We start from the raw sequence: 26637 nt of genomic DNA, 5'->3' as shown, positions 1-26637 counted from the left end.
CTTGTTACTTCGTAAATAGAGGCGTCCTTGGCATAGGCAAACATATCCATTCGATTCTTATCTGTGCAACGCACTTGATTACCCTTTGATAGTGTATTTTGTCTGGTGGATCACATTTATCTGAAGAGCTTGTTTCAGTAATAACCTTTCCTGAATGAGGTGTTCAGTAAATTGGGGTGTCGTCACTAAAATCTGCTTCTTCTTCTGACGTACTCTGACCTTTACATATTTCACGATGGAGTGTTGCCATTATCTCATAATCTTACAGTACTTCCTTACAATAATTTATTATAAACTGAAATGGAAGATACCGTTTTGGCTTACACATATGACGTTCACGTATTCTCCTATGCAATTTTGTTGAACAAACAGTGCATGAAATGTGTAACACTAGTCAATATTCCACACAGGATCTAATGTAGCATAGGGATGTTGATGCATGGTGGTACATATTTTGGACTCTTGAGCTATTCATGAAGTAGACATCTTCTGTAGAATATACCTAAGCACCGAGAACTATACAGTGATTCTGAATGTACATGTCATTATCTTACTTGTAATAAAGAGCTGAATCAACAATAAAGGCAGAATGAAGAAGGACTTCACAACTTCTGAATGGTGTAGAAATTTGTTGAGATAACTTACAGAATCGGTAGATTTGTAATTTTGTAGCAAACAACGTCAAGATTCACATAAAAGTGTCAAGTGTCATTTTAGTTCGATGTGACAACCATATCTGTAGTGCGGCAAACATCCCACCAGTAATCAATTTCTTCCTACACTCGTTGCAGCAAATTGAGCGTAATTTGTTCAACGGCAGCGTAGATTCGATTTTTCAGGTAGGCTAATATGTTTGGTAGGGCAGGAACATACCCACGTTCTTTAATGAAACCCAAGAGAAAGAAATAGAATGGCGTCAAGTCTGGGAAGCGAGATGGCCTTCGTCACCAATCAACCGACCTGGGAGGCAATCATCAAGGAAATATCGAATTTTCATGAGGAAATGAGGTGGAGCATCGTCTTGCTGGTAGTATACCATCCCATTTCGGTCATCTTCATCGATCTGTGGAATTAAAAAGTTTTAAAGCATGTCCAGATCATCCAGATGCACAATAGTAGTGAAAGTAGCCATTTTAACACTGCACTACTCTGGCGCTCCTGGCGGCGGAATGGGGTATTGATGCACTACGTGAATCAAACTTGAGATTGTTGGCTACGAAATGACACATCTACCGATTCTGTAAGTTATCTCAATAAATTTCTGTATCCTTCCGAAGTTGTAGAGTCTTTTTTTGACTCACCCTGCATATCACGTAAAGACAGAAATTTCGCAAGGACAAAAACCAGCAACATTGTCCACACCGCAGGAAGTAACAACTTCCACAGACAGAATTCCATGGAGAAATTCTATTTAATAATAATAATAATAATAATAATAATAATAATAATAATATTTATTCAACTTCGAATAATCATATATAATCCCGAGAAATAATACAGTTTCAAGACATCATACAGATTATTCTTCTGAATACGTCAGTTTATAAATTATAAACTAAAGATTTGTTTGTATTAATAAATTTTACATTTTGATGGATTTTACATTTGGTAGCATACGATCACAATATTACAAATACTGTTTTTATCAACATTATACTAGTTGTAGGTTACTTAAAACTATGAGCTTGACATACTTATGAAGCACTTTTCGTACAGATATAATACTCGTCTAGGGAATAAAAAGGGTTTTCAATTAGATTTCGTTTTATCTGATCTTTTAATTTGTTGGTAGGAAGGGTTGTGAGACTTTTTGGTAGGGCATTGACTAGCTTCAGCCCAGCATAAAGTGCATTTTTTTTCATATAAAGCTGTTCTGTGGCGATTTACATGGTATCTGAACTTTTGCCTTGTATCGTACTGGTGCAGGTCACAGTTGAAACTTGGATTTATTGTTTTCACAAGCAATATAACTTTCAATATGTATACACCTATAATGGTAAGCACACCTTATTTTGGGAACAGATTCCGACATGATTCTCGAGGTTTGGCACCACAAATAATTCTGATAACTTTTTTCTGTAGTATTAATAATGTGCTTAGGTTGGCTTGAGTTGTTGCACCACATATTTCTACGGCATAGTTTAAGTTTGATGAGAATAGGTCATGATAAGCAGTTTTTAGTACACACGTGGCCTTACAATATTTGCTAATCATATTCATAGCAAACACATTCTTCGACAGCTTACATGCTAAGGAATCAATATGCAAGTCCCATTTGAGGCTTTCCTGGATTGTAATTCCCAAGAACTTTGTCCATTTTTCCTTTTTTACGATGTCATTTCCTATGGATAATTTCATGTCAAATTCTATTTGTTTCCTTGTGTTAAATTCCATCATTGCAGTCTTTGAAGCACTTACATTTAGATGGCTTTCATTAAAATACTTGACTATTTCATTAGTTACACTGTTGCACAGTACCTCCAGACTCTCATAGTCTTTGTGTTTACACACTATTGATGTGTCATCTGCATACAATATTTTAGTACGGTTAGGAGAACAATACTGTGTATCATTAACATAAATCAAGAAAAGATGGGGTCCCAAGACAGAACCCTGAGGCACTCCATATTTGATATCAGTTTCTGATCTCTCTTGGCCGTAATGGGAACTACCACGTACTCTAGAGGGGTCATGAAAGATACCTTAATGCTTGGTGAGTCAGGGCTTCACAAGTACTTGGTATGTTTTTGGAACCACCATGCATTTAAGCAAGGAGGAACGGTAGTTAACACGATGTTAGCGTGATGTCTGGGGCTGACTAATTTCTTGTCCAGTGTTGTGAGAATTCTAAGTCGTTGCTGCCTCTATGACTTTGATTTGCCTCGTACAGTAGGCTGCAGCGAGCGGAGGCGTGACGGGCGCGCGCTGTGTGTTGCAGCGGCCGCCCGGACGCGCCGTGGCGCTGTTGCAGGCTGAGGGTGGACATGACAGAGACGGCCGGCCGCGCCCGCAGCCCGCCCCCGCCGGCCGCCGCCGCCGCCGCCCCACAGCCCGCCCGGGGCCGCCACTGCTGTTAGCCGCCCCCGCCAGCGCCACCTGGGACCATGTCCGAGGACCTAGAGTCCATATCAGAGGAAGAACGCAGCTTGTTCCGTCCGTTCACCCGCGAATCGCTGGCCGCCATCGAGGCGCGTATCGCCGAGGAATATGCCAAGCAGAAGGAGCTCGAAAAGAAGAGAGCTGAGGGAGAAGTAAGTATCTACAAGGTACCGGACGGCCCTCTTCCGTCTCCTGCAGCCGGCGGAGCACCACGCACGGGAGACTCTCCGTACGTCATGCGCGATGCTGCTGCCTCTCGTAATATGTGTCTAATTTTTTCCTTATATCCAACTGAACCCATTTCTTACAGGGTGGTGAAGCTGAGCGAGGTGCTAAAACACCTAACACAGTATTTGAGTCGTCGTTGGCATCTACATTACAATAGACTAGCTCCCTTTTATTCCATTACTAACTTCTTACCCGCAACTATACCCATGTACGCAAATGACACATATACACTCTAAGAGAAAAAAGATAACGATGCACCACAGAGGAATTGGACGGAAATCGGTAGATGTGATGTACGTGTACAGACAAATAAATGATTACAATTTTATAAAAAACTGTATGATTTATTAAAGAGAAAGTGTTTCAGAAACTGAGCAAGTCAACAACCCTTTGCTCTACCCCTGGCCCTTATGCAAGTAATTATTCAGCTTGCCATTGATTGACAATATGGTTGGATGTCCTCCTCAGGAGTATGGTGGCCAATTCTGTCCAACTGGCGTGCTAGATCGTAGATCCCGAGCTGGTTGTAGGGCTCTGCCCATTATTCTCCAACTGTTCCCCACTGAGGAGAGATCTGGCGACCTTGCTGGCCAAGGGATGGTTTGCCAAGCACGAAGTTGAGTACTAGAAACTATCGCTGTGTGGGTTGGACATCATCTTGCTGAAATGTAAGACCAGGATGGCTTGCCATTAAGGGTGCCGTGGATGACAACAATAGAGGTTTCTCTATGAAATCAAATGGCACCCTACACCATCACTCTTGGTTGCAGGGCGTATGGCGCGCGACAGCCATGTTAGTATCCCAAACCTGTCCAGGGTGCCTCCAAACACGTTTTTGGCCTGCAGTCTCACTGACTGGAGTAGAATGACCAGCGAAGACGTTTCTGGAGACGTCTCAGACAGCGGTGGTACACTAGCCTGACTTTCGCCCGCCACACAACCCGACATCCACGAGTTATGGTCTAGGTTGCCAGTTCTTTGGTCGCCATCCGCGGCTCCCTTAGCACAGCGGTACGTCGACGATAGGCTTCGACCCGTTTTGTTGCCCTTCAGGGAAAGCCATCATAGGCTTTCATTTCAGCAAGATAATAATGATAATGATCGTATGGCATTGTTGGCCGGGAGGCCCCATGCGGGGCAGTTCGGCCGCCGTATCACAAGTTCTTTTTAGTTGATGCCACTGCGGCGACTTGCGAGTCAACGACGATGATGAAATTATGATGAATGACACACAACACCCAGTCATCACGAGGCAGAGAAAATCCCCGACCCCGCCGGGAATCGAACCCTGGACCACGTGCTGGGGAAGCGAGAACGCTACCGCGAGACCACGAGCTGCGGACATTTCAGAAAGATAATGCCCGCCAGCACACGGCGAGTTTCCACTTCTTGTCTTCGCCTTTGCCAAACTCTACTTCTGCCAGAGAGGTCGCCAGATATCTCCCCAAACGAGCGTTATGGGCAGGTCCCTCCAACTAGCTTGGGATTTTGACGGTCTAACGCTCCCTTTGGACAGAATCTGTCACGATATCTCTCACTACAACACTATCAATTAATGCCAAGCCGAATAATTGCTTGCATAACTGCCAGAGGTGGACCAATGCGTTATTGACTTTCTCAATTTATAAAGTTCTTTGTCTTGAATAAATCATTTATTTTTTTCTGAAATTGTAGTCATTTGTTTGTCTGTACGTCTAAATCACATCTACCGATTTCTGTCGCATTCGGATAGTTCCTTAGTGCTCCATCATTTTTCCCCCTTAGAGTATATTTCAGTCAGGTAAATGATTCTCCGCTGTTTTACTCCATGCGACTCCAAAGAGAATGTTAAATGTATCTGAGGTGTTCAACTATATGGTATGGTCTTTCACGCCAAACACTCTAACAAAATTATTGACTTGCTACAGTGCTCGTTCTTGTGAAACTGGTTGACGCACTGGACAACGCGTGTAAGACACAGATTGCGCTTCATACTTTTATGTGTTCCAAGTCATCTAAGTGCAGGAAATAAATACCAACAAGTCATTTTCGAACATTTCTGCATGTACTCCATCTCATTCCGCTGAGACTTCGTGGGTATAAAAGAGAAACCCGGTAGACAGATTTTCATACTTGTACATCTCAGTAGACGATTTAAACTGTTCAACGGTCCAATGTCCGCCAGGTGGGAAGTCTTAAGTGTACCCTAGTAGCCATCTCAGCAGAAAATTATTCCAGACCGTTCAGGCAGCTAACAACGACAATATCCGCCTCCTATGCCCTGTATCACTTCCATATTCACGATAATCATCAAACCTCCCCGAGCAATTTTTTTGTGTTCACAACAATTAGAGAGCCAGTGGTTTGGAGAATTTTAGTTATCCTGAAGAAGTACGCTATCTTGTGCACTTGTGGTTACTCACACCCCTCCAAACGAACTCTTTTTTTCTGTGAGTTCAGACAGTTTCTAAGCGCTGACGAACTTCCATTAAACGCGGGGAACATTGTGTCGATAATCAATACAGCTTTGTGCTTCCATTTTTAATTACAAGTTTCATCTGGCATTTCCTTGTATTTAGACATTTCACATTTTCGTTCATCTTCTTTCAGTTTTAAGGGGTACATAATATGATGCTGGCAACATCTGATTCGGTTATCGTCCAACAAATCACGTAGAACCTTCCAGATCCGAAACCTCAAACAAACCGTTCTCAAATATGCAATGCCTGCAGCGACTGTCTGATCTTATACCGTCAAAATCTGCCAATCTCTCCGTATTATAAACCCGATCACATCCGTAAACAACACCCTAATGTAACACCTGTAACTGATCACATCTGACCTACTTCTACAAGCGCAAGGTAAGAAACCCTCCAGCTGAATGCCCACATAGACATGGCCCCTCTATCGTAACAAGTCTCTATATCTCATCCTCACCACAGAAAACCTTTTTTTGTGACAACTGTCTTTAAAAATATCCATTTTGGTGTGTGACCCTCTACTTGTCAATGCCACATACTCCTGAAACCACTCCCAATTCCTTTTCTCCCACTTAGATATCCTTCTTCCATGCCAACCCCACCTTACCTCTTACAACAGCTCCGCTCACCTACCTCAGTTCCATTTTTGATTCCATTCCTCTCATCAGTTTACATCCACACTAACTAGATTTAATTACATTATTTATATGTTTTTCAACTGTTTGAACGCATTGTATTTTAATATACTAAGCAGTTGAAGAGCGGGTACGTTGTTCCCTTTTGAGACACTTAAATAACGACAAAGAAAAAAGACACCTGTATTCGGAGAAGTATTATTCCAACTGATCTAAAGTACTGCGTTAGCTGGGGCAACTGGTATTCCGTCACCGAAGATCATAACTGACTTAATATTATCGTTTATTCCAATATTGACACAATTACAAGAACAATTCGCAATGCAGCTTGTTTCAACTATGGAGCATTTCATCTTAAGACTCCAGTCACGTATGCAGCACACAGTGACACCACGGATTCAAAATGCGTTATTACACTGTAAATAGTGCTTTATGAACACCTGGCGTCCCGGTATGCGGCGTGCTCGGTTGGAGTCTGAAGATAACTGCTCCATAACTGAAACCACCACATTGCGAAATGTTCATGAGATTTTGTCAATAACGACTTTGAAACGTGAGAGGCAGACATTTCACATCCTTACGTTTTCGTAAAATGTTGCTTATATATAAACTTATTCCAACGATACAGAAAAATAAAAAGCACTTCCACTACTCATGCTCATAAATTAAGGATAATGCTGATACATGGTGAAACAACGCTCTGGTGGGCGGTTTGCGTGTTTAAATCACCTTGGGGTATGACCATGCGGTGCATTTGACCTGCGGTCGTCGCACGGTGGCGCTAGCAGCAGTCCACGTACGCAGAGGTGTGTTGGTACATGTCAGAGTACAGTGCAGCGAGTAAGTGTGCAGACGCTTTTAGACTTGCTAATGGTGCATTCCACTGACCCCTGGTCACAGGAGGGGCCTTAAAGTCTGGTGTCAAGAACATAGTACATGATCATTGGAACAGTGGTCCTAGGTTATATTCACGGACGAGTCCAGGTATAGTCTGAACAGTGATTATCACTGGGTTTTCATCTGGCGTGAACCAGGAACCAGATACCAACCCCGTAATGTCCTTGAAAGGGACATGTATGGATGTTGTGTTTTGATGGTGTGGGATGGGATTATGATTGGTGCACGTACACCCCTGCATTTCTTTGACAGAGGAACTGTAACAGGTTAGGCGTATCGGGACGTCATTTTGCACCAGTATTCCCGCCTTTGCAGGGGTGCAGGGGGTTCCACCTTCCTCCTGATGGATGATAACACACGGCGCCACCGAGCTGCCATCGTGGAGGAGTACCTTGAAACAGGAGATATCCGGCGAATGGAGTAGCCTGCCTGTTCTTCAGACCTAAACCCCATCGAGCACGTTTGGGATGCTCTCGGTCGAGGTATCGCTGTACGTCTTCAAACCCCTACGACACTTCGGGAGCTCCGACAGGCACTGCTGCAAGAATGAGAGGCTATACCCCAGCAGCTGCTCGACCACCTGATCCAGAGTATGCCAACCCGTTGTGCGGAATGTGTACGTTTGCGTGGTGATCATATCCCATATTAATGTCGGGGTACATGCGCAGGAAACAGTGGCATTTTGTAACACATGTATTTCAGGATGGTTTTCTCAACTTATCACCGCCGGCCGTTGTGGTTGAGCGGTTCTAGGCGCTTCAGTCCGGAACCGCGCTTTGCTACGGTCGCAGGTTCGAATCCTGCCTCGGGCATGGATGTGCGTGATGTCCTTAGATTAGTTACGTTTCAGTAGGGGACTGATGACCTCAGATATTAAGTCCCATAGTACTTAGAGCCATTTGAACCAATCAACTTATCACCAATACCGTGGACTACAGATCTGTGTCGTGTTCCCTATGTACCTATGCTATTAGCGCCAGTTTTGTGTAGTGCCACGTTGTGTGGCACCACATTCTGCAATTATCCTTATTTATGAGCATGAGTGTAGTTTTCTTCCCTTAGTACCAATGACACGGACCATGAAAGTCTCCTAAACTCCTCTGCTTTCTTGGACAGTCGTGAAAGGAGCCTAGGATAATATAATTCCCAGTTCTTACTACGTATCCTTACGTTACAAAGCTATAAGAATGTAACATGTAATGTTTACAGTTCGGAATGCTGACCAAAGTTGATGTATGTAGCATTATTTTAACACATATTTCAATGCTCTTTTTACAGCTGGAGGCATCGTGGAACCTATGACGGGATCATTTTACCAGTGACATTTAAGGCTTTGATTAACCATTTCTCTCTGCTTGAGAATATGGGTAGCACAGAAAGAGCTACTAAACTAAGGCAACATTTCTAACTTCATCTGTTCGTTTTTTAAGTTAAAGCAAAATTAATATCACTGTATGTGACTAGAGATACTCATAGTAACAGATTTGCACTACACTATTTTTCACAGCAACTAAAAAAGCGTTATGTTTCCTTTGCTTCGCAAATCGTGATATCTCACAGGATATACGGGGTGAGTCGCGTAAGACCGTAACGCCGTTTTATTGTATTTCATAAACGGTTCGATATATAGCAACGAGGCTTCTGGAAAATGAAAGCACACAGAGGGGCACATAATTCTGTTGTTGTTCCGTTCCTTATATTTAAACATAAGCACTAGCTACAAGCTCTGTAAAACTTGAGGGTACAGTGCACAAAACAGTCTTCTGTTTGGTTTCGGTTACGCAAAGAATGAACGCTGTGAAATATCGTAAGTTGGTAAATAAAACTGAAGTCCATCGAATTTGCCGCTGAGTTAGCCTCTCTTCTAACTATAATCAAACGTAGATCCCTCGAACAAAAAACCGTGATCAGTTTTTGGCAAAAGTACAGTTCATGCCTGTCTACAAGAAGGGCAGAAGACATGATCCACGAAACTACCGTCCAATACCCTTGGCATCGATTTGTTGTAGAATATTACAGCATATTATGAGTTCAAACACAATGAGGTATCTTGAACAGAATGACCTCCTCAATGTCAACCAACATCGATCGTGTGAAACACAACTCACACTTTTCTCACCTGACATATTGAAAGCTTTGGATCAAGGCAACCAGGTAGACGCAGAACGGTCATATGACCCCATATGACCGTACTTTTGATAATAAGCGTTGGTGAAATTCGTGACTGGATTGAGGATTTTTTGTCGTCGTCAGATGTAGAAATAACTTCCGGTGTGTCCCAGGGAAGTGTGTTGGGACCCTTGCTTTTCATGTTGTATATTAATGACCTTGCAGATAATATTAATAGGAAAATCGGGCTTCTTGCTGATGATTCAGTTATCTGTAATGAAGTACTACCTTAAAGAAGCTGCATAAATATTCAGTCAGACCTTGATAAGATTTCAAAGTGGTGCAGAGATTGGCAACTTGCTCTACATGTGCAGAAATGGAAAATTTTGCACTTCCAAAGCGGAAAAAACTATTATGCTATGACTATAATATCAACGAGTCACTGTCAGAATCGGCCAATTCATACAATTACCTGGGCGTAACACTTTGTAGGAATATGAAGTGTAATGGTTACATAGGTTCAATCGTTGGTGAAGCTGGTGGTAGAAAAAAAAAAATGTTCAAATGTGTGTGAAATCTTATGGGACTTAACTGCTAAGGTCATCAGTCCCTAAGCTTACACACTACTTAACCTAAATTATTCTAAGGACAAACACACACTCCCATGCCCCAGGGAGGACTCGAACCTCCGCCGGGACCAGCCGCACAGTCCATGACTCCAGCGCCTGAGACCGCTCAGCTAATCCCGCGCGGCGAAGCTGGTGGTAGACTTTGGTTTATTGATAGAACACTGGGGAAGTGCAATCAGTCTACAAAGGAGATTGTTTACATTGTTTACCATTACTCGTACGACTGGTTCTAGAATATTGTTCAAGTGTGTGGGACCCTATCAGACAGAACTAACAGGGGATATTGAACGTATACAGAGAAGGGCAGCACGAATGGTCACAGATTTGTTTAATCTGTGGAATAGTGTCACCCAGATACTGCAGGAACTGAACTGGAAGACTCTTGAAGAACTATCCCGAGAAAGTCTGTTAACAAAGTTTGAGCAACCGGCTTTAAATATTTACTCTAGGAATATACAAGAAGCCCCTACGTATCGCTCGCATACGGATCGTGAGGATAAGATCAGAATATTTACAGCACGCCCAGAAGCATTCAAACAATCATTCTTCCCGCGTTCCATTCGTGAATGGAACACGAAGATACCCTTATAACTGGTACAATGAGACGACGTACCCTCTGCCATGCACCTCACGGTGATGTAGATGTTACCAGTCGACCTAAGTATTTTTGCACCTGGGAGGAAGGGCGATTCGGCCCGTTCATCGTGAGTCAGAACGTTATCGGCATTATACGTAGTATGTGCACAGCTGACCTGAAAGCATATACAGTGCCGCTGTAGCTGTTTACGGTAACGTCACCGGATGTTTCCGAAAAAGGCCAAGTATAATATGTCGTGACTGAATAGTACTGCTACGAGAAATCAAGCCAGAGACGAGTACCAAACGCAGTCCTAGTTTGCAGCGCAGAGAGCTGCCGGCGCTTCTGTTGGAAGCAGGCAGACGGAATACAACACTAGTTGGCAGTCGTTGTGCGGGCAGCTTTAGGCCGTTTCGGAGGCCACTGGAACACGTTACGTAGGTAGTGCATAGCCACACGCCTCCTGCCTGGTGCGCGTATCTGGTGCCAGTTGTTGCAACAGGTTTCGCTATCTAAGTTTGGCGACTGTTGTATCGACAAAGATACCTTAAGCGAACTATCTACTATTTTTAACGCTATTCGAACGCTCTTCAAAGGACAAAGTGCAGCGACATAATTCTTACTAATGCTGGCGTAGAAACTTTTCTGAAAAGTATCCGGGAAATGTGCTACAACTGAAAGGTGGGGCTGCCGAGTCAGCTATTGCGGTGTTGGATAGGACGGAACGCTGCAGTAAAATAGTCTACCGGGTCCACGATGTGATTTCTCATCGTGTCTTTCTGCGGACAGCACTCATAGATGCAGACTACCATGGAAACAAAACCACATCATACGACACGTCTCGAAGAATCGTCCCAGAATACATCTAATGTCACCCATGATACATCTCTGTTCATCTAATTCTCGAACGGCCAAAACAAATGTGTCTTGATGTCGATGGGAAGCAGTTTGAATACATGCTTAAGTGATGTGCAAATCTATATTCTATTTAGAAATGTGCATATTTTGTAGATGACAGGTAGTTACCAACTCATTACCCCTGAAATGTTGCGTTCCCTGACTTGTGATTCCATTTGATTATAGCTTCGAGTAGTATCTGTAATTAAAATTGTCCAGTAAGATTTGTTTTACGTTTAAGAAACATTTGGGCATCTCTTGACACAGGCACATCAAATAATATTTTCGGAAACTCAGAATTTAATGCAGTAGTTCCTTTTTCCGTGGACAGGACCATTTTTGATCTTGTAGAATGGAAGAGCGACGTATTTATGTCGGGGGTGACAAGTAAGAAATCACAGGACAGGTTCAAATCGAAAACTACGCGACGGAAATGCAGCTGCTTGTAGAAAAGTTCTTATGAACATCAGGACATATACACATATGAATCAATTTCCCCAAGCCCTTTCTGGTAGCTTACAAATATCGCAGCTTATACTGTATCTGTGTCATATGAAGTATTGCCAAAAGGAAATACATTATATATGTGTAGTATAGGCCTGGCTTCTCGCTGAATAAAACGAGAGCGTGCCATGAGAGCACCGCCTGGCGGTGTTTGTTGTTGTTGTGGTCTTCAGTCCAGAGACTGGTTTGATGCATCTCTACATGCCACTCTATCCTGTGCAAGCTTCATCTCCCAGTACCTACTGCAACATACATTCTTCTGAATCTGTTTAGTGTGTTCATCTCTTGGTCTCCCTCTACGATTTTTACCCTCCACGCTCCCCTCCAGTACTAAATTGGTGATCCCTTGATGCCTCAGAATATGCCCCACCAACCGATCCCTTCTTCAAGTCAAGTTGTGCCACAAATTTCTCTTCTCTCCAATTCTGTTTAATACCTCCTCATTAGTTATGTGATCTACCCATCTAATCTTCAGCATTCTTTGTAGGACCACATTTCGAAAGCTTCTATTCTCTTCTTATCATCCATCTTTCACTTCCATACATGGCTACACTCCATACAAATACTTTCAGAAACGACTTCCTGACACTTAAAACTATACTCGATGTTAAGTAATTTCTCTTCCTCAGAAACGCATTACTTGCCATTGCCAGTCTACATTTTATATCCTCTCTACTTCGACCACCATCAGTTATTTTGCTCCCCAAATAGCAAAACTCATTTACTACTTTAAGCGTCGTATTTCCTAATCTAATTCCATCAGCATCACCCGATTTAATTCGGTTACATTCCATTATCCTCGTTTTGCTTTTGTTGATGTTCATCTTATATCCTCCTTTCAAGACACTGTCCATTCCGTTCAGCTGCTCTTCCAGGTCCTTTGCGGTCTCTGACAGAATTAAAATGTCATCGGCGAACCTCAAAGTTTTTATTTCTTCTCCATGGATTTTAATTACTACTCCGAATTTTTCTTTCGTTTCCTTTACTGCTTGCTCAATATACAGATTGAATAACGTCGGGGATAGGCTACAACCCTGTCTCACTCCATTCCCAACCACTGCTTCCCTTTCATGCCCCTCGACTCTTATAACTGCCATCTGATTTCTGTAGCAATTGTAAATAGCCTTTAGCTCCCTGTATTTGACCGCTGCCGCCTGCAGAATTTGAAAGAGAGTATTCCAGTCAACATTGTCAAAAGCTTTCTCTAAGTCTACAAATGCTAGAAACGTAGGTTTGCCTTTCCTTAATGAATTTTCTAAGAAAAGTAGTAGGGTCAATATTGCCTCAAGTGTTCCAACATTTCTATGGAATCCAAATTGATCTTCCCCGAGGTCGGCTTCTACCAGTTTTTCCACTCGTCTGTAAAGAATTCGTGTTAGTATTTTGCAGCCGTGGCTTATTAAACTGATACTTCGGTAATTTTCACACCTGCTTTCTTTGGGATTGAAATTATTGTATTCTTCTTGAAGTCTGAGGATATTTCATCTGTCTCTACACCTTGCTCACTAGATGGCAGAGTTTTGTTAGGCCTGGCTCTCCCAAGGCTGTCAGTAGTTCTAATGGAATGTTGTCTACTCCACGGGCCTTGTTTCGACTTAGGTCTTTCAGTGCGCTGTCAAACTCTTCACTCAGTATCATATCTCCTATTTCATCTTCACCTACATTCTCTTCCATTTCCATAATATTGTCCTCAAGAACATCGCCCTTGTATAGACCCTCTATATACTCATTCCACCTTTCAGCTTTCCCTTCTTTCCTTAGCACTGGGTTTCCATCTGAGCTCTTGATATTCATACAAGTGGTTCTCTTTTCTCCAAAGATCTCTTTAATTTTCCTGTAGGCAGTATCTATCTTACCTCTAGTGATATGCGCCTCTACATCCTTACTTTTGTCCTCCAGCCATCCCTGCTTAGCCATTTCGCACTTCCTGTCGAGCTCATTTTTGAGGCGTTTGTATTCCTTTTGCTTGCTTCATTTACTGCATTTTTGTATTTTCTCCTTTCATTAATTAAATTCAATATCTCTTCTGTTACCCAAGGATTTCTATTAGCCTGATCCTCTGCTACCTGCACTATTTCATCTTTCAAAGCTACCCATTCTTCTTCTACTGTATTTCTTATCCCCATTCTTGTCAATCGTTCCCTAATGCTCTCCCTGAAACTGTGTACAACCTCTGGTTCTTTCAGTTTATCCAGGTCCCATCTCCTCAAATTCCCACCTTTTTGCAGTTTCTTCAGTTTTAATCTACAGTTCATAACCAATAGATTGTGGTCAGAGTCCACATCTGCCCCTGGAAATGTCTTACAATTTAAAACCTGGTTCCTGAATCTCTGTCTTACCATTATATAATCTATCTGAGACCTTCTAGTATCTACAGGCTTCTTCAATGTATACAACCATCTTTCATGATTCTTGAACCAAGTGTTAGTTATGATTAAGTTATGCTCTGTGCAAAATTCTACCAGGAGGCTTCCTCTTTCGTTCCTTACTCCCATTCCATATTCACCTACTACGTTTCCTTCTCTTCCTTTTCCTACTACCTAGTTCCAGTCACCCATGACTATTAAATTTTTGTCTTCCTTCACTATCTGAATAGTTTCTTTTATCTCGTCATACATTTAATCAATTTCTTCATCATCTGCAGAACTAGTTGGCATATAAACTTGTACTACTGTGGCAGGCGTGGGCTTCGTATCTATCTTGGCCACAATAATGCGTTCACTATGCTGTTTGTAGTAGCTTACCCGCATTCCTATTCATTATTAAACCTACTCCTGCATTACCCCTATTTGCTTTTGTGTTTATAACCCTGTATTCACCTGACCAGAAGTCTTGTTCCTCCTGCCACCGAACTTCACTAATTCCCACTATATCTAACTTTAACCTATCCATTTCCCTTTTTAAATTTGCTAACCTACCCGCACGATTAAGGGATCTGACATTCCAGTCCGTAGAACGCGTTTTCTTTCTCCTGATAACAACGTCCTCCTGAGTAGTCCCAGCCCGGAGATACGAATGGGGGACTATTTTACCTCCGGAATATTCTACCCAGAGGATGCCATCATCATTTAACCATACAGTAAAGCTTCATGCCCTCGGAAAAAATTGCGGCTGTAGTTCCCCCTTGCTTTCAGCCGTTCGCAGTACCAGCACAGCAAGGCCATTTTGAGTAGTGTTACAAGGCCAGATCAGTCAATCATCCAGACTGTTGCCCCTGCAACTACTGAAAAGGCTGCTGCTCCTCTTCAGGAACCACACGTTTGTCTGGCCTCTCAAAAGATACCCCTCCGTTGTGGTTGCACCTACGGTACGGCTATCTGTATCGTTGAGGCACTCCAGTCTCCCCACCAATGTCAAGGTCCATGGTTCATGGGGGGGGGGGGGGGGATGTTGAACCTTTTGTGAAAAGGTTCAACATCATCATTAACAAGCGTTATATCACTGTACTTGTCTTATCAAGAGGTTTCGAATACCGTTAAAAAAGTTTATCGTTGGAATCAAAAAATACGTAATACGCCAGTGCCTCGGTTGAGGTAAGTGTTGTAACGATTCCCTATGCAACAAAATTATGTGCCCATACACTTATTATCATTTACCGAAAAACTTGTTTCGTTACCATGACCAGATCAGGAAACATAAGGGGTGACGTCTTAGGCTACTCACACTGTTAGACCGTCCGCACACGTAGCGACTGGAACGGAACGCAATGGCCAGGCAATCTACATCGGCAACTGATCGCCGAGTAGCTGGCAACGTAGTTCCGCCCAAGGGGAAACTCAGAAATGAGAAACTGCAATTGCTGTATGCGAGTGGGGAGTATTGTTTGTCCCACCCGAACATCTTTCGGTTACACTCGGCATGTCGAGCTTCGATTCACTTTTGGTTACACTCGGCATGTCGAGCTTCCATTCAAGCTCAGATCAAGATGTGGTTCTCTATTATTATTACAGAAGAGTAAGAAAACGAAAAAGATTCTGGATTCGTCTGTATTCCGTATCCAAAGAAATGCAAACTGCAGGCCGTGTGTAACAACCAACTGTAACAGATTCGATATGCATAGCTTTTTATAGAACAACTACACAGTGCTACAGGGATTTGGTGCTGTTGATTTACTCCGCCATAACACATCATTACTTTTTTTTTTGAAAACCCGAATATCTTGAGATGCATAGACATGAAAATTTGATGATGGTGTGTTTGTGCTCGTTAAATCACTAGTACTTTCACGATCGGAGAATTGTGGTTTTCACTTTTTGTTTCTACATGACACTGTAATTTTACAGAATGACAAAGAAGACATATAAGAATAATATCGGTATGATTTACAATTTTCTGTTCATTTGTTTCCACTTACATAACTTACCGGTAATTTTATTTTAGACAATAGATGTGCACTACACTACAAATGTAGTATGAAATTCTTTTCCCACTTGACTCCCCGCTTTCACTATCAATCTCTCCTACAAAAGCATGGGAGCTTGTAGTTGTATAAAATGTTTTTTTTTCACCTTCTCGTACAAAGCTAATGTTAGCATACTCCACGTTCATCTTCAGATTAGACTAATACACAGCTGTGTTCGAGGACACGATGCAACGCAGACCGCTTGGTAACACGGGCGCAGAGTCGCTGGAATACTGAATAGTAACACGTTGCAAAAGATTAACTGAGAAGTCACTCTGCAGTCGCACTGTTTGCTGAGCCCCAGTATATAAGAGACGTTCAAAAAGAAACGAGCCGGAGGCATAATTACAGAAACCATTACCTGTATGTTAGAAGTATTGAAGCTGGATGAGCCGGCCGCAGTGACCCTGCGGTTAAAGGCGATGCAGTCTGGAACCGCAAGACCGCTACGGTAGCAGGTTCGAATCCTGCCTCGGGCATGGATGTTTGTGATGTCCTTAGGTTAGTTAGGTTTAACTAGTTCTAAGTTCTAGGGGACTAATGACCTCAGCAGTTGAGTCCCATAGTGCTCAGAGCCATTTGAACCATTTTGAACCTGGCTGAGTGAGACACTTGTCCCACTGCGACACAAGGCGGTGAATGGCTCTCTCAGAAGATTCCCGGGGCTGCGTCGTTAACCAATTCCGCACGTACGGGTGGACCTTGTGTCACAGTGGGACAAATGTCTCAACAGCCAGGGTAAATACTTCTAACATACAGGCTCGTTTCTTTTTGAACGCCCCTTATAGAATAAGCTTGCGGAGTCCTATTTGACTTCTCAGGAAGTAATACGCTGCCGAACCTTCACCAACACAAGTCGACAAGTTGCTGTTGAGTCGCTCCGTGTGCGGCTGGCCACGTGCTTCGTTACAGCTTAACAACGAAGTAGAACAACTGGAATATCACCATCTCCTCGGCTGTCCAAAATCTCGAAACTGATCAAATACTGCCCTACTTTATTAAGAACTTAAATAACAATGCACAATAATATTGACCGTTTAGGAGCCTCTTAAAGATACTTCAGAGGTGATACTTTCCGTACATATGTACTTTTGAAATTATTTCCAAATCCGACTATCATCTTTTTAAACTATGTGTTCACAGGGAACAGTTGTCATTAACTACTGTATTAAGTTTCTGTCAAATATAACCGTACGGTAAGTTGTGCGAAGTTGGAACCTGGAATATTCACACCTTTTTCCTTTGGGCGATGGTGGTGCCTTCTCTCTTCGCGTTTTATTCTTTGCTTGCTACAATGTAGACGAAAACGAAGCAACAATGTATTTTTAACAATTCATAGGGTTGTTGTTTTCGCACGATTGACGTAGGATTTTGTAATTTAGTGAGGTATTTGCAATCAGATATTAATCTGTGTGGTTATTGCTTTTGTCTAATGTATATTCGTTCACTGAGTCAATAACAATATTTGGTGCATGTGTTGCACATCTTCTTACTGTATCTTGTATTTAGGATTGAAAAAGTTTTCTTTAAACAGAATTTGATCCGCCTCAAGGACGATGTGGGCGTACTATAGTTTTCATTTTATACCATTCGTTTTATAAAGAAAGTTTTTTTCAAGTTCGGTACTAATTGAAAGGGCGCCGATATTGTAACTTATGATGTGCCCCAAACCATCGTTTTCATTGTAGTTGTTGTAAGCATCATAAAGAAGGAGGAAGCAATTAAAAAATATTTAGAGAAATATAAATCATTTCATCGGTTTTAAAAATACTGTATACACCCTTTTTTTTTTTTTTTTTCTAAGTAGGAGAGTAATGTAGACAGTTCACACATACTATCACTTAACAGAGATCACATTAAAGATGACAAGGAGTTACAGAAAAAATGAAGTAAAGTCCCATCCGTTTAATTTTTTGTGTATTTTTAATTGATATATTTCTCTTCCCATCTTGCATGTAGTAGGCCTATCTTGTAACTGTCTATCACATGCTACCTTCTGTTATGTCATGCTCTGTAATGAAGCGTATCCTATATATCAGATAATGCAATAATCCCTCCTTAGTGCTGTTTTGTATATTGTTTAACTTTACTTTCCTGCTTCATCCCCCTGATAGTGTATCTTGATGATTATGTAAGTGACCCATTATTAATTAATGTCTTTATTTCATTTATTCCATTTTCTTTTCATTTGACTTCTCCACCAGGAAACGGGTTTTAAATTATGGTGGGCGAATTCCTGTGGTCACTGTATGTTTCCATTTAATTTTTTGACAGTGGTGCATATTATTATTTATGATTAATTGGGGTATAAGTAAACCTTAGAAAACTATTATCGTAGATTACCCACTTATACCACATAGTAATTGACCTGTACGGATGAAAGTTATATGCCTGTCTTTAATATCAGCAAAAAGGGGAGTCACTCCTGCAGGGACATCAGCATTCGTGGGATAGTACAGAGGAGTCTTAGAAATGAACAGTACTTCTCGGGTTGCAATAGGATGAATGGGATAGTATAATAGGTTCAAGTGTGATCATACAGAATAAAGATTGTGGTGATATATTGATACATATCATAGCCCAATGTTTGTATCTGTTGTTGACAACTTTTACTTGATAACTAATACAAGCACATTATGATTACATATGAATCGTGCATTTGACAGAGTCTCTGGAGAGTATTGGTGCATATTATGTGCTTACATCATATGTCATCTGCAAGTGGGCCCCACTATAAAACTCTTGCTGGTAAAGTATTAAAAAAAGGTAACAGTAAACAGCAATAGCAAATAATAAAGTGAATCTTTCTTCTGGACCTAAGCAAATAGTGACAAAATATAGATCAACTCTGGTATGTAAGAGCCGAAATTCATATTTCAAACAGGCATTAATATCCCACTGGTTCATCTATATTACGTATAAAGGCTGAAGTGATTTGTATAACCTGCACCCAGTTTGCCTCCTGATTTATTGTGGATGTTAATCTCAAGTGGTAAGTTTTGTGTATGGGGTCATTCCACGTCAAAGGGACCAATATTAGAAAGTGTCCCCACTTGACCATCTCCAAATCTAATGAAATTTGGTGTGAGGGTTCTACGTGGTCTTTGATGGTTATGTTCCAAATTTCAGACCAGTATCTGGAGTGGTTGAATTCTTAGAGGATTTTAAAGAGAGGCTACTCAACTCCCCATCATGTACAAAGGTGCAAATGTGCCAACTTTGCTAGCCTTTTTTAAAATTCTAGCAAACATTTGGTCATTTGCTTTAATATATATAGACAACTTATTATGCTAAATCACACATGGCAAAAATTAGGGATTTAGCCTTACCTAAATATAGATACAAGCCTCTAAAGTGGCTAAAAAATTCGTCATGCTATTCTGAGAGCCATGGTTTGACCGACCACTGCTACTTTTTGTATGAGCCAGTCATGAAAAACTTCAGATGGCTATTCCTACGTATGATGTCTATATATCAATCAAATTTAATTAGCACTGGATGCCCAGATGAAAAGGTATGCATCTGCAAAGTTGGCCAAAATTTTCCACTTACAAATGTTAGGGTACTTTTTCTTTTGGGGGGGGGGGGGGGGGGGGAGGGGGGGGGGGGCAATATCTCAACTGTATCTTCTTCAATCCCTTTTTTTCTTGCCATGGTTGGATAGAGCATCCTTTAAGCTTTCAAAACTATATTGTTTAATTTCTGGATCTCGCATACTGATGGGTAAGAATACCCATCAAAATCAGGGAAAATGGATTACTGATAAATACAAAAATGAATACAATTTGAAGTTGTAAATCAAAAAATGTGTAATTGTAGTGTCTTCTACCAGTATAAGATTTTCCTGTGGTTTAGGGAAAGTAACTATGCAAATAAGAAGTGCTTTTACATTATTTTACGGTGAAGAATATAGATATAATAAAACCTCAGAAAGAGCCCTGAAGATTATAAAATCTAGAAGATCATAGGGGAATGCTATGTTAATTTAGAAGGTTTCAACCCTACAATGCATTGTCACTCGGTTTCCATTGGTATTTTAAAGCGGAAATAGTTTTTTATGGCTAATTCCTCACAGCAGTGATATACGTTGCTGAATCACCACTTTCAGTTGCTGCTTTCATTATTGGCAGTTCACACAGTTTGAGTATTTAGTGCAGTGTAATCTTTGATTATGGCACTGTACAGTCGTAGTGTTGAGTACTGAGTGTTTGAATAATCAGTAATGACTGTTGTAGCTGAAGATAAGCATTAAAACAATGTGCTTTGATAGCCTAATTTGTATACTTTATGTAAAAACAACACTGAATATTGTCTGAAGTCATCACCATTCTATCATGGCAAAAGGGAACAACAATCAGTTAGCGAAATGTGACCAATTGACAAGGAGCTTCTTCAGTGTAGATCTGGGCTTGGTTTTATTGAAGATACCCAAATTTGTTCATACGAGAATGCCTTGTTGACAACAAAATTTCAATTCCTGCAGAATTTCTGCGACCCATTTGGTAAAGGAAAACGTATAACCAAGAAGGCTTGAACACCAGTAAACACTGTCATGTCTGATAGGTTGAAGTTACTTACTAATGAAGTTTTTAAAACCGTCAGATGATTTGTGCCAAATGTAGACATGAAATGCCCTAAAAGAATCATCCCGCCAGGATAAGCAAGAATCACCATCCACTGAAGACATTGATGGTGTTGATGCTTCATCATCATCACTTGGAGAATCACTGCTAAAGCTTCAACAGGTCAGTGAAAGGGATTCAATGGGATACATAAAGTGCAAAGGTCTGAAAGCACAAAGCTTGGAACAACTTAAGATTAAACTTTGGACTATGAGCAGTGGCAGTAAAGTTCAAATTTACACCCTGGCCCCAAATAGCTGCACTACTGAAAAATGGCTAAAGAATTTGCTGTTTCAACTAAGATGGTGAAGAAGGTTAGGAAACTAAAGATGGAAGATGGGATTGTGGCAACACCTGCAAACCCAGAAGGGGAAAAAGTTTGTTTATGAAATAAAACTAAATTTCCTCACTTTATTTGAAGATGATGAGTTTTCTCATTTATGCCCAGGCGAAAAGGATTGTGTTGCAGCAAGAATAAAGGGGAAAGATTCACAAGGAGAAATGCCTCTTCCTTTGTAACCTTAAAGAAATATTCATTGCTTATTGTAAGCAATATGGAAATGAACTAAGTTTCTCAAAATTTTGTGAGCTCAGGCTGAAATGTTGTAGAACAGCTGGTGCTTCTGGATCACATTCAGAATGTGTATGTGCAATTCATCAAAATGTCAAATTAATGTTGGCTTCAGCAACATCCATTCAAGATGACTACAAGGAATTAATAAACAAAACTGTATGCAGTTTGGAATCAAAAAATTGTATGCTCCAACATTGTGAGGAATGTCCAGGAAAAATGCGACTAGAGGCTTTTCTTGGTGACTCTTTTAAAGACTATGACACTGAAGAAACAATGGAATACAAGCAATGGGTCCATTTCTGGCAGAGAGACATTGGAGACTTGCCAGATAACTGTTGAAGATTTTGTGGAGGCATTGATTTTGAAAATTACCAGTTTAAGCCCCCCCATGAACCATGGACCTTGCCGTTGGTGGGGAGGCTTGCGTGCCTCAGCGATACAGATGGCCGTACCGTAGGTGCAACCACAACGGAGGGGTATCTGTTGAGAGGCCAGACAAACATGTGGTTCCTGAAGAGGGGCAGCAGCCTTTTCAGTAGTTGCAGGGGCAACAGTCTGGATGATTGACTGATCTGGCCTTGTAACATTAACCAAAACGGCCTTGCTGTGCTGGTACTGCGAACGGCTGAAAGCAAGGGGAAACTACAGCCGTAATTTTTCCCGAGGACATGCAGCTTTACTGTATGATTAAATGATGATGGCGTCTTCTTGGGTAAAATATTCCGGAGGTAAAATAGTCCCCCATTCGGATCTCCGGGCGGGGACTACTTAAGAGGACGTCGTTATCAGGAGAAAGAAAACTGGCGTTCTACGGATCGGAGCGTGGAATGTCAGATCCCTTAATCGGGCAGGTAGGTTAGAAAATTTAAAAAGGGAAATGGATAGGTTAAAGTTAGATATAGTGGGAATCAGTGAAGTTTAGTGGCAGGAGGAACAAGACTTTTGGTCAGGTGATTACAGGGTTATAAATACAAAATCAAATAGGGGTAATGCAGGAGTAGGTTTAATAATGAATAAAAAAATAGGAGTGCGGGTTAGCTACTACAAACAGCATAGTGAACGCATTATTGTGGCCAAGATAGACACAAAGCCCATGCCTACTACAGTAGTACAAGTTTATATGCCAACTAGCTCTGCAGATGATGAAGAAACAGATGAAACGTATGACGAGATAAAAGAAATTATTCAGGTAGTGAAGGGTGATGAAAATTTAATAGTCATGGGTGACTGGAATTCGTCACTAGGAAAAGGGAGAGAAGGAAACATAGTAGGTGAATATGGATTGGGGGGAAGAAATGAAAGAGGAATCCGCCTTGTAGAATTTTGCACAGAGCATAACTTAATCATGGCTAACACGTGGTTCAAGAATCATAAAAGAAGGTTGTATACCTGGAAGAATCCTGGAGATACTAAAAGGTATCAGATAGATTATATAATGGTAAGACAGAGATTTAGGAACCAGGTTTTAAATTGTAAGACATTTCCAGGGGCAGATGTGGATTCTGACCACAATCTATTGGTTATGAACTGCAGATTGAAACTGAAGAAACTGCAAAAAGGTGGGAATCTAAGGAGATGCGACCTGGATAAACTGAAAGAACCAGAGGTTGTAGAGAATTTCAGGGAGAGCATAAGGGACTAATTGCCCCAAAAGGACTTGCAGCCTGTGCTAGTGTGCAGAGGGCCTTTGATAACCACATATTGACTCTGTATGATTTATCCAAATTCTGTGAACCTCCAGGCGTAAAGCTTTTGTATGTACCGAAAGAAGAAATTGGAAAAAATCAACCCAGATCAAGAAACAAGTTTTATCATGGGACATACAGTATCTGGAACAAGCGAAAATCAATTAATTATAATCAGCACAGAGTAAGCAGAGTTTCCAATGATGCCACAGTATTCATAGTTGACACCTTCAAAGCAGATGAAGGAATTCCAGCAGTCTCAATTCCAAGTATACAACCAGGACAGTGTGTTACTTGTGATGGCAATTTTTGGTGGATTGGAAACGTGTGAAGTTTCACATGAACAACAAGACATCCTCATCAGTTTTATGCACCCACGTGGTCATGCCCATTCCTTCCACTGGCTGTCTAAAAAGATACCTGTTGGATTCCTGAGCAACATATCTTCATGACTTTAGAAGCCCCATCATCATCATCACCAAGAAGACAATATACAGTTACCTATCCACAATCTGTCATTGACAAAATTGTAAAAGAGCTTGACCAAAAATGGAACTGACTGTTCAGTATTTTTGTTCTGCAAATTTGCTGTGTTTTGTACTATACTTGTTTTTTTGTCATGTGATAAATTAATATTTGAAACTGACTTATACCCTCAAATAAAAATAATTAATTATGGAACTTAATGAGCAAAATATTTGACTTTTCAATCTTCTTGAAGTGCTAAAACAATAACTTTTGAAACATATGCTTACTCGTCAGACTGAAAGCTCCAGAAATTAAACAATATTTCTTTGAAAGTTTAAAGCATGCTTTTTCCAGCTGTAGAAAGGAAAAGAGGATTGAAGAAGACACAGTTGAGATATTACCCCTCAAAAATATCAAAAAATTTGCAAGTAGAAAAGTTTGGCCAACTTTGCAGATGCATATCTTTTCATCTGGGCATCCAGTGTTAATTAAATTTGGTTGATATATAGACATCATAGATATAAATAACCTTGTAAAGTTTCAGTGTGATTGGTTCACATGAAAAGTAGCAGTGGTCGGTCAAACCATGGCTCTTACAATGGTGCGATAAATTTTTTGGCCACTTTAGAGGCTTGTATGTATATTTAGGTAAGGCTAAATCCCTAATTTTTGCCTTGGTGTAATTCAGCAATTCTGTATATCAAAGCAAATGACTAGATGTTTGCTAGAACTTTTAAAAAAGCCTAGCAAAGTTGGCACATTTGCACCTTTGTACATAATGGGGAGGTGAGTAGCCTATCTTTAAAATCCCCTAAGAATTCAACCACTGAAGATACCAAGCTGAAGTTTGGTGTGTAGCCACCAAAGACCGTATAGAACCTCCATGCCAAATTTCATTAGATTTGGAGATGGTTGATGTGGAATGACCTTATGACTATTATGTATGTTTGATGACACAGTGTAGTCAGAATTCCAATAGTTTTCTTGTTTATTCCATGTTATTGGTCTCTGGTGTCAGCCGTGTTATAATTTTTCTTTTTTACTGTAATGAAGACAGCATTGGTTGTGTAAATTCTAGTTATATCTTTGTTTTATTTTACTGGAGATCATTTATCTTCATCCCAGTTTCTGTAGTTTGTAAGTATTGGCTTTTTATGTATGCTGATAGAGTACAGCTCAGTAACAGTAATTATTTACTTTACCCTTTGGTGTTTAGATTTGATCAAACTATTTGTGAATGAAGTTCAACACTTTGTCAGGAAAATGTTTACAATATTACTAATCAATATTTCATTTTGGAGATGGGAGCCAAGAATGAGGACAGTGGAAAGAAGGAAGTAAATATACAAAAACACGTAAAAGTCAAAAGGTGTGTTGCGGAAAATTGTAAAAATGCACCACAGCAAAATTAGTTCTTCACCTACCGATGTATAGAAGTACACTCTCTGTGTGTTGTTCTGTGTTAACACTCAGTTTTTTTTGTGTTTTTTTTATGAAAACACAGAAGGTAACAATTGCATGATACACTGCCATAGTACAATGGAGAAATGAACTGGAAAACTATAATGCATCCAATTCTTCTACCCTGTAAAGTTGTATGTATGTAGAATTTCTGACATTTCTTATGCCCCACTCTCCTTCTCTGTGTATCTGTATAACTCATTCTTTGTCTTATTGAATGACTGTCTGACAGCTGTAGTTAATGTTGTAAATTGTTGTATTTTACCTTTCTGCCTTGACTTTTCTGTTGTTGTCAATGTTGCTAGTATTATGTAAGTTGTTTCTCAAGTGTTTTGTTTTTATTGGTGTTGTTATATTAACTGCAGTGTGCTGACTGTTTGTTATACCTGTTATTTTGTACCTCTCACTCTCTCTCTTTTTTGTACAAAATAAATGTGTGTTGTCAGATTGTGAGACCTTCCAATTCTCATTATTGCAGGGGGATTTTGGACGGAGGAAAAAGAAAAAAGAAGTAAGATTTTGTTAAAGTAAAACCCCACTACTTGTCATGTGCAAACGAGTGAAATAATATTAGCTGTTCACCTGCTTGTTGCATAACGGCTTAATGCTTAGCTTTTTGTCTGTAATAGATGACACTGTTTAACAGAAAATAATCAGTTCACATCATAATGTATGTTATTTAAACTGTTTAGCTATTTTTCAAAACAGAAAAGTGTCTTTGGATAATCTCCAAACTGGTGCCTTTTGTTTTGTTAGTGTGTGCAATATGGAGTGGGGCTCATCTTTTATAATAGGGAAACCACACATTATATAACTACAATCTGTGGCTGCAAATCCTGTAAATACAGTAATTTGTTTTCCAGTCTATGTATGAGTGTCATCTGTTATAATTGCCTCATTAGTTTCTTCCTTGATTACAAAGCCAATCAACTAATGTCTGACATGTGCTTGATACTTAAATGCATGCCTAGTTCTGTTCTGTTTTGTAAATACTTGGCTTCTTTTACTTGCTTTCCTGTGTCACAAATCTAACTGTTTTAACTGCATTGCAACTTTTTATTCACAGTTCACTGTCAAAATTGTGACATTCCATTTCCAGTTCATATATTGGCAGTTTACACTAGTTTATGGTCACAGTGTTGTGAAAAAATGTGAGCATTGGCCACCCACACACTTCTTGTTTTTTAGAATATTTGCTAGCTCACTTGAACATGCTGTTATCTTGTACTTTTACGCATCGTAAATCCATTCATACATGTCACACTATTCATGCAAAGGATGCAGAATCTTTATTGAATAAGTTAAGCTAGTGAAATCACAAATATTGCCTCAGATTATGAATTTGTTCTGTTACCAGTACTAAAAAACTTACAGTGACTAGCAAATTATCT

General features: G+C 40.6%; 1 protein-coding gene across 1 annotated transcript in view; it reads left to right on the top strand.

Moving 5' to 3' along the window:
• The first annotated feature begins 3104 nt into the window (after nucleotides 1-3104).
• Nucleotides 3105-26637, top strand: part of LOC126412041 (sodium channel protein para) — a 903820-nt gene continuing 880287 nt past the window's right edge. Inside the window, exons 1-2 of the mRNA XM_050081417.1 lie at nucleotides 3105-3251; nucleotides 25722-25757. Of these exons, the coding sequence (XP_049937374.1) occupies nucleotides 3105-3251; nucleotides 25722-25757 (183 nt within the window). The remainder of the gene's footprint in view (nucleotides 3252-25721; nucleotides 25758-26637) is intronic.

The sequence above is a fragment of the Schistocerca serialis genome, chromosome 7 (assembly GCF_023864345.2).
Source record: "Schistocerca serialis cubense isolate TAMUIC-IGC-003099 chromosome 7, iqSchSeri2.2, whole genome shotgun sequence".
NCBI classification, from domain to species: domain Eukaryota; kingdom Metazoa; phylum Arthropoda; class Insecta; order Orthoptera; family Acrididae; genus Schistocerca; species Schistocerca serialis.
Note: the sequence above shows the minus strand (reverse complement) of the source record. Positions and strands in the feature narration are given on the sequence as shown.